General features: G+C 43.0%; 2 protein-coding genes across 5 annotated transcripts; both read left to right on the top strand.

Moving 5' to 3' along the window:
• Positions 1-836: 836 nt before the first annotated feature.
• On the top strand, positions 837-5,903 carry LOC125556210 (plant intracellular Ras-group-related LRR protein 8). The gene is made up of 10 exons (XM_048718992.1): positions 837-1,109; positions 1,199-1,293; positions 1,693-1,854; positions 2,535-2,645; positions 2,729-2,829; positions 3,533-3,670; positions 4,233-4,281; positions 4,421-4,486; positions 5,072-5,191; positions 5,593-5,903. The coding sequence occupies exons 1-10, from the start codon at positions 953-955 to the stop codon at positions 5,713-5,715; spliced, it is 1,122 nt and encodes a 373-aa protein (XP_048574949.1). The 5' UTR covers positions 837-952; the 3' UTR covers positions 5,716-5,903.
• Positions 5,904-6,249: 346 nt separating this feature from the next.
• LOC125556221 lies at positions 6,250-7,785 on the top strand. 4 transcript variants are annotated; one of them, XM_048719017.1, is made up of 4 exons: positions 6,250-6,883; positions 6,990-7,024; positions 7,111-7,167; positions 7,295-7,785. In XM_048719017.1, exons 1-4 carry the CDS (start codon positions 6,820-6,822, stop codon positions 7,406-7,408), a joined length of 270 nt encoding a protein of 89 aa, XP_048574974.1. In that variant the 5' UTR covers positions 6,250-6,819; the 3' UTR covers positions 7,409-7,785. The 4 variants fall into 4 exon arrangements, with proteins under 4 accessions (XP_048574974.1, XP_048574968.1, XP_048574956.1 ...); XM_048718999.1 differs by having other exon boundaries at positions 6,272-6,883; positions 6,990-7,037; XM_048719011.1 differs by having other exon boundaries at positions 6,270-6,883; positions 7,111-7,785.
• Positions 7,786-8,533: the final 748 nt, after the last annotated feature.

The raw sequence follows: 8,533 nt of genomic DNA, 5'->3' as shown, positions 1-8,533 counted from the left end.
GCGGCCCGGAACGCCCCACCACTCGCGTCGTCCGTCGGTGTTGTGGCGGCCCCGCGGGATGATGCCGTTGGTGGAGGCGATCTGCTCCTCGCAGCGGCGCTCAAAATACATCGTCCAGAGGGCGTGACTATCGGCGGTGTAGCGCGACTCGTTCCGCTTTTCCTTCGTCAGGGAGGTGCGAATGCGGGCGATCTCGTCGCGCTGCGCTGCCCCTTCGGGCACCGGTGGCACCGGGATGCCGCCGGCGCTCAGCCTCCACGTCTCCGGCACCCGCATGTCCAGGGGCGCCGGGTACTTCGCCTCGTACAGCAGCTGCGCCTCCGCCTCTTGGAGGTGGCGGCGGCCGAAGCCGTTCACCGCCGCGCCGTTGCCTGGGTACCTCTCAGCCATCTTTTCTTGTCGGCGGGAAGAGGGGAGAGAGTGCTGCTTTCTGCACCGGAGAGTGAGGAAAATAAGAGATGTGGCGTCCACCGGCGGGGAGGTCGCCTTTTATAGTCGTAGCTGGACGGCGTCGGGCTGCATGTCGGACGACGCGTGGCTGGACGCGCGTCGCGGCTCGTTCACTGCGCCGCACATGAGCCATCAATGGAGGCTGACCGGCGCGGCAGCGCGGCAGCCTTCGCATTGATTCTCGCGGGAACCGAGACGAGGGCGACGAAGCGGCGTGTCGCTGACTCAACGGGCTCATCCGCTTTCGCGCCGAATCGCGCCCCTGGGCGCCTCGCAGCGTGCTGGGTTTTGTCTGGGTCCATCGACGTCAATTTTAATCCAAGCCGATAAAAAACAAGCTTTTGATATATCACTGGACCGATTTTTGAGCGTCGACGCATGAAAACGCATGGGAGGGCGCGGCTGGAGATGAGCAGGCGGAAAGGGGTGGTTCAGTTGTGTTCGCTCGATTGATCCAAAAAAAAAGTTGCGTTCGCTCGATCGAGCAGCGGGGAAACAAGCCATGGAGAGCTCGCCGCCCACAATCACCGTCCAGGTGAAGTTCGCCGGCCGAACCATTCCGGTGGAACTCCCGACATCCGCCTCCACCGCGGAGCTGAAGCTCCTCCTACAGCCGCTAACCAACGTTCTCCCCCGCGGCCAGAAACTCATCTGCAAAGGTACCGAATCCCAAACCCTTACCGCCTGAACGGGAATTTGCTTTGGGTTAACCCTTTTGCTGTTTCTCTTACTTTCCTTGCGATTCCAGGAAAAGTTCTTGCCGACGCCGCGAGTCTGAGCTCGATGCAGGTGGGGGACGGATCCAAGGTCATGCTCATCGCTTCACAGGGTCTTCACCAGGGGGTAAATCACCTTGATTTCTTCTCTAATCTGTTCGATTATTTTCGTTCGTTCTCCCGTTATTTTCTTCAGATCTTTAGCAATGAACCTGCAGAAGTTCGATTTCAGTCATGTGCTTTTATGGTTACTCCAAAGTCGATACAGACCGGAATTTTTTGTTATGCTCAACGTTAGTAGGATGAGGAGCTTTATTTTCATTCATTCTTCAGTTTGATGCCCTCACTTTTCAATCATTGGGGTTTTCTGATGTTTAGGGGAAATTTCTGCGAAGTCATAGTTCCTGCCATGTCACCACATGGCAATGCTAAAATTTCATTAGGAGTCAATTGTAAAAGCATGTCATACAGGTTATCTATGGAGTAGTTTGTCACAATCAACTTACATGTGCACTACTTTCCACAGGAAGGCCCCATCACTAAGAATAGCAGTGGTCTTGCACCAAGTGCAAAAAGAACCTCAAATGTTAAGGATAATCAAACACTAAAACCGGAGATTATCAGCAAAAGCCGAGCGGAGCGTTGGAAAATAACAGGTGTCATTGCTTTATCTGGTTCCAGTTTGAAGGTATCTGATTCAACTTGTTTGCAGTATCTTTGCAAATTCAAAGCAACATATAATAGCTGTGATTTGACGTTTATCAAACTTCAGTAACTGCCTTTCTATGAAAAAAGTGGAAGTTCCCGTGTCAATTAATGGTGCGTTAATACAATCAGCGGTTAATAGTTGTTTTTTGTGTTGAGTAGAGCCCAGACGAAATAATGAAAGCAGTCCTGACATAAGGTTCTTTTCATGTTGGTAGACTGACTTGAGGTCTATACCATCTATTGTGCTAGTTACCGCGCGTTGCTATTGGAATTGCTTGCAATATATTTTGATTTGGATTAATAATATAAGAACTAAACTGAAAGTACATATGATTATTTTATAATTGTAAACTATTTCTTGAATATAAATAGCATAAATATAATTAAAACATTCGAGCCTTTTTGCATGTTGAGATAAATATGTTAGTGTGGATCACCTACTTTGTTATGTAGGATATGTGCAAATGTCACATTACCAGGTTCATCTCCATTCTCCAAGACACCATGTGATGAAGCAAGACTTTTTTTAATCATCATGGAATGCTTTTATTCTATTGTTACACCGACGACCCGTCCTTTACCTATTGCCTTCTGAATTACAAATTTTCTTTTATGTTTTGAATACCTAATTTTTCTCGTTGGTTGTAATTTGGGATGCAGGCAGTGCCTGAGGAAGTCTGGGACTGTGGCTCCTCCATACGAGTACTAGATGTCTGTAACAACTCAATTGAAGCAATTCCACAGAAAATTGCTGCCCTTAAATCATTAAATGTAATTGTTGTTTCCAAATAAATTCATTGATGGATTTCTTTATAAGGAGGTATAGTTGAAAATATCGTCATTTCATCGTGTAGAAATTGTTGCTAACCGCCAATGACATATCTGATGGGGGCATCAGCTGGGAAGGTCTATCATGTGTTGATACATTAACAGTTTTATCTTTAAGCCAAAATCGGTAGGTCTGAATTTTCAAATCCTGTTGTGTTATTCATACTGTGAATATTTGTTATGCTGCAAGTGGACACAAACAATCTTGAGTCATTTGTAATCTCCTGAAAATTATTACATTCCCCCATCTTGTATATGTTTGCTGCTACCACCCACTTGTAAAAGTTGCTCCTATTTTATATATATCTTTTTGACTCGCCAGCTCTGACCATTGACTGAGAGCAACCAATGTTTGACACAAAACTGAAACATGCAGAGTGCATTAGTTGAAATAACATTGGGAGAATGTATTTTATAATCCAGTAGCTTGGTTTTTCTCGGATCATCTGTGATGGAATCCTGTAGTTTCATAATCATCTGGTGCAGTTTGTGTATCTATCTAATAAGTTTTCGTGATTAATGGGACAACTAAAAGTAATTATTTTAGTTTGGGTTATGAAATAACCACTGCATTCTTGTTCATGATCTGGCTCTTCGTTAATACCTATTTAAAGAATTTGACACTGGGCTTTGCTCCTACTCTCGAGATGTATGTGCAAATTTACCTGCCAATAGAAAGGTTCATAGTTCTCATTTGAACAAAATACCTCTATTGCATTGACTTTTGTCTGGAAGACTAAACAACCTGATCTTTGTATGTTTTGACATGCATCTTTGGTACTCAGGATCACAAGATGCTTCGGTTTATAACCTTTTTCATTATCTTGCAGATTGGTCACTTTACCTCCGAGTTTGGGCACATTGACTTTTCTACGTGAACTTCGCATTGCAAATAACATGCTTGGCAGCCTACCTGTTGAAATAGGTTTGCTGAAGCAGCTAGAGATTCTTATAGCAAATAATAATAGGTAGTGTGTGCTAAACTTGCCACTTACTGGACTTGCAGTACCCTCAGTGATGTTATCTGATGTTTTGATATGCTAACATCAGTATTCACATGTTTTACTTATGTATATGCCTGCTTACTACTAAATAGATGTTGTATATTAAATTTGGGAAGTAATATGAGGTTACTGGGAAGAGGGACGATCTGTATGTATGCTAAATTCTTAATTTTCTGCTGTTCTCATTGTAGTACATCAGTATTCACACTTTTTACTTATGTATATGCCTGCTTACTACAGATAGATGCTGTATATTAAATTTGGGAAGTAATATGAGGTTACTGGGAAGAGGGGCGATCTATATGCTAAATTCTTAATTTTCTGCTGTTCTCGTTGTAGTTTATAGGATTAGAATGAAGGGGAAAAACATGAGCTTTCGTAGTGGCAGTTCTATGAATATTCTATTGTTCCTAAATGTTGGCATGTGTTATACTTGTAGCATCCAATGGGAATTATGGTGGTACTGTTTGATCTGAAAATTGAAAGGTATCCTGATCTTTCACACTACATCATTTTCACTTGACAGGATAACTTCGCTGCCTTCCTCTATAGGCGACTGTGAATCTCTCTTTGAGGTGTGTGCTTTCTCTTCTCTCTTTCTCCAGTGAAGCAGCCACCTATCCTAGCATGCAGTGATCCTTCGAAGCAAATGCCCCATGAACTCTTTTGAGCTTTGTAGTTGGCAGTTGTTCACCAAAGTTTTGACTTCATCAGGTGGACTTATCATCGAATCTTTTAGCCGAACTACCAAAGGCTTGCGGAAACCTTCACAATCTGAAGGTATGTGCCTAACCGCCTATACCTACATGGGAAGATGCATTCGCAATCACTAGCTATGTATATGTGCACAACATCTGAGTTAAATGTCACGACATTAAATGTCCAATTGTAATGACTTTAAAAATGCAGATGCTTAACCTGCGAATGTAGTAATTATTCTTGTGCATAACATAATAGCACAACAAATTCAACCGTTATTAATGTGAATTATTCCTTCATGATGTTTTTGATCTCACGTAGGCTGAGCATGTGAGTTAACTCTCTTTGTTTCTTAAAGAATCATTCACTAAACTCTTGTTTAATTACTTGAGAGTCGAGAAAGTCATAAATGTTTAGGCTTTGGTGATATTGCATGATATATTTACTAAATTAGAGCATGGAATGGACGACTGGTTTTGTTTTATTTGGTCAATACTTGCTATCTTGTGGTGAAAACAGAAAATCATTTGTCTCTTGTTTCTTGTGTAACCGTGTTGCACATTTCTATTCTCTATTTGCTCGCCTCTTCTTTTTAATCTTGGCGACATTTATACTGAAGAGAACATACCGTACTATTCAATGTTTGTAAGAAGTTACTTCCAACAGACTCTGCATCTAAGGAACAATGGTCTTAATTCCCTACCGCCGACTTTATTCAAGAAGTGCTGGCGGCTTACTACACTTGATCTCCATGGCACCGGAATTACAAATGACATTCTTCGACAGGTATAAGTTCACAGAAAGGTTGAAACCTTCACACATAGGTAGTTTTGTTTGTTATCATCATCGCTCCAGTGGAATTAAGATGGCTATATACATACTTTTTTTTGACCTACATACTTACATTTGGAATAGGAAATTATAGTTTCATCATTCAAGTTCTGTTTGTTTCTGCAATCTCTCTTACTGCTGCTTTCTATAGCTGGGTTCGCCCTGGGACACTTCCACATAATATAGTTTCCATGTTTATACCACCTTGTTGATAAGTACACTATTTGTTCTATATCGATGCTATTCCTTACATTTTAACCGAAATATGATTAAATCCTCTACCGTATTGCCTGTTTGGCCTTGGCTCTGACATAGATATTTTATGGTGCTAATGTTATTTTACTTTATACGAGCAGCTGGAGGGCTGGGAGGAGTTTGATGAACGTAGGTGGCAGAAGTATCAAAAGCAGCTGGATTTTCATGTAGGATCATCAGGTGTTTTCGACGAGGGTGCGGATGATGATAACCGGCATGCATAATTGTCTTTCTTATTACAGACAGGGTTTTGCGCTTCCAATATTGTCCCAGAATTATTCTAGAATTGAACTTGAACAGACACGGAGCTGATATTATTCCTCACATTTTGGTCGTGTATTTGTTTATTCCTATCATTTCATTACATTTTAATACCAAGTGATGAAAAGTGGTGGCTACCTGTTAAACATTATCAGAGCATTTGCATCCCCAGCATTCATAACTTATCAAGAACTTCCAAGATTTTTTAGAAACACTATGATTGCCTATGCGTTGCAACCGGGATTAGAATTTTTCTAGTACTGTAACCTGTGTTTATCTGCCCATATTAACCTGATTGTGTAAAAAATATTATTTTATTTGGTAAGCACTTATTGGCTTATGAAAGAAAAAATATTTTTGTTTGGTAAGTTAATAATAGGTGGATGCAGTTAAGGTAGTTTCAGGAAAATTTATGTAAAAAGACTTGAGATGAGACAAAAAGAATCAAAACGGGAGAGTGAGGGGAGAATGGATGTAAGGTTGGACGAAGCATAAGCGGACGACAGAACCCAAATATTTTTTAGGTAAGTGTTTGGGAACGGTGCGCCGGCTGAAACTTGGGCCGGTCGCACCTCGCTCGCTCGGGAAACCACGAAACACATCCACACCAGCTCGTGACGGGAAGAAACAGAAGAAGCCATGTCCATTGTGGGACCCACACACGATCTATCCCCACCTTATCTCTTCCTCCTCCTCTCTCTCTTCCTCAATCCCCTTCTTTCTGTTTCATCCCGATCCCGAATACCTCGCCGCCGTTTGTACCTCCTGACGAGCTCTTATCCATGGCGAGGGGAGGGGGCGGGTGTGATGTTTTGTTGGGCGACGGTAGGGCGCGCACTGCGAGCAGATGGCGGGGGTGGTGGTCCAAAGGCACTGGACGACGGCGCATCACGAGCACGAGTGGCGGCACGGCCGGCAACTGCAAGCTATGTGGCCGCCGGCGTGGATTGGCTCGGCGGTGCTGCAACCGCAGTTCCGCAGAGCTGCAACCGTGGTCGGAGAAAGCTGGAACCACGGTCTAGCGGAGCTGCAAGGCTCCTACATGCTGGCGAGGGGGTGCTACAACCATGGATGAGAAAAGCTGGAAGCGTTGTCCGGCGGAGCTACAACCAGATCCGGTGGAGCTGCGAGGTGAACCAGTCGTTTTTGTTGGCACCGTCCTTTTTTTTCTTTTGCTACAACTGTAAGTTTTTTTTGCTGGATCGCTGAGATGTTTTTGTTTCGTGACCGTCGGCAGAGAGGCATGATTTTTGGCGACATTGTCGGCCCTCGGTTGGTTTGCGAGGTGTTCTTTTTGCTGGAACCGGCATATTATTTTGCTGGAACTAACTTATTTTTTGCTACAATCGACCCTGCAGCTCTTCTCCTCTGAATTTGTTTTTGCTGGAACCGATCTATTCTTTTGCTGGAAGCTGGTATTTTTCTCGCTACAACTAATCATTGGAGCTATTTTTTGCAACTGAATTTGTTATGTTGGAACTTGAGCTTTTTCTTGCTGGAACCTAGTAATATTTTGCTTCAAGGATTTTGTTTTGTTTTCAGTTTTTTTGTAGGACAACAGATGCAAGCCGACGAGCCGGAGGCAATGACGTAGATCAGGGGGATGCTGCAACCATGGCGAATCGTGAGCTGGAATTAACCGGGGGAGGGGATTAGAGCTGCAATCTGTCGGTGACCGCGCGCTAGGGGATCCACTGGCGGCTGTTATGCAATCCCCAAGAGCGGCCCCGGCGAGCGCGCTGACGAGCGGCCCCGGCGAGCGCGCCGACGAGCGGCTCGGCGAGCTGCTAGCGCGAGGCCTGGGCGGTTCATGGAGTTGTGCTTTGTACGCGAGCGAGGAGGGGATTTTTTTTCTAGATCTGACGGTCACGTGTGTCTGTATCCAACGCTAGGGCACCGGCTGAAAATTTCGGCCGGCGCGCCAGCGCCTAGCAGTGCGTTATTTTTTAACGCGATATAAGAGAACCACGCGGAGCAAATCTTGATGTAAAAATGGAAAAAATAAAATAGAATTATCTTTTGGTTATAAAATATACATTCTGTCATTATTTAAACTGACAAAAATAGATGTGCCCATTGATCTTTTTGACCAGTTTACCAAAGATAAGAGATCTAAACTGCCAAAACATCTTACATTTGCAAATAAAGTGTGTATTTATTTGTTTATAGAGCATGAATTTATTGCTGTTTGTTGGATTACAAAAGATCTTTTTGACCAGTTTACCAAAGATAAGAGATCTAAACTGCCAAAACATCTTACATTTGCAAATAAAGGGTGTATTTATTTGTTTATAGAGCATGAATTTATTGCTGTTTGTTGGATTACAAAAGATGTCTAACCGGCATTAGGTTTTATCCCAAAAAACAATTTGTTGGGGGATCGTGAATTTAGTGCTATACAATAGATTGATCTGATTTATTGGGTTATCAAAAATCTTTTTTATGAAAACCAGATCGACATGGAAATCTGAAAAAAATGATGGAGGTTGGAAGGAGAGATGAATAGTGGTGGTGAGAAAAATTAACGCAAGATGGAACATGTATCAAGTCTAGACTTGAACTCAGGTGGGTAGATTTTGCTGCAAGGAATTACTTCACTAGAACTTTTAAGATGCTTCCAAATGATTATCGATTGTCTATTTGATTATTCTAATCTTGTAGGCGAAGGATGCTGTGTATTGTCGAGTTAATTGCAAAAAAATATCATATTTGAGGCATCGATTGCAGAAAACCGCCTAATCCATAATTTTATGTAAAAACCACCACGTTTCTAGTAAACTT

This window comes from Triticum urartu, chromosome 1, assembly GCF_003073215.2.
Source record: "Triticum urartu cultivar G1812 chromosome 1, Tu2.1, whole genome shotgun sequence".
NCBI classification, from domain to species: domain Eukaryota; kingdom Viridiplantae; phylum Streptophyta; class Magnoliopsida; order Poales; family Poaceae; genus Triticum; species Triticum urartu.
The sequence above is the reverse complement of the archived record's forward strand: the minus strand, read 5'-3'. Positions and strand labels throughout refer to the sequence as shown.

Bases quoted from the DNA above. Each gene is read 5' to 3' on its own strand.
- LOC125556210 (XM_048718992.1), top strand. From the start codon at position 953: ATGGAGAGCTCGCCGCCCACAATCACCGTCCAGGTGAAGTTCGCCGGC. The intron at 2,830-3,532 runs GTAGGTCTGAAT...ATTATCTTGCAG, and splicing joins TTATCTTTAAGCCAAAATCG to ATTGGTCACTTTACCTCCGA. The intron at 3,671-4,232 runs GTAGTGTGTGCT...TTCACTTGACAG, and splicing joins CTTATAGCAAATAATAATAG to GATAACTTCGCTGCCTTCCT.
- LOC125556221 (XM_048718999.1), top strand. From the start codon at position 6,392: ATGTCCATTGTGGGACCCACACACGATCTATCCCCACCTTATCTCTTC. The intron at 6,884-6,989 runs GTGAACCAGTCG...GACCGTCGGCAG, and splicing joins AGATCCGGTGGAGCTGCGAG to AGAGGCATGATTTTTGGCGA. The intron at 7,168-7,294 runs GTATTTTTCTCG...TTTTGTTTTCAG, and splicing joins TATTCTTTTGCTGGAAGCTG to TTTTTTTGTAGGACAACAGA.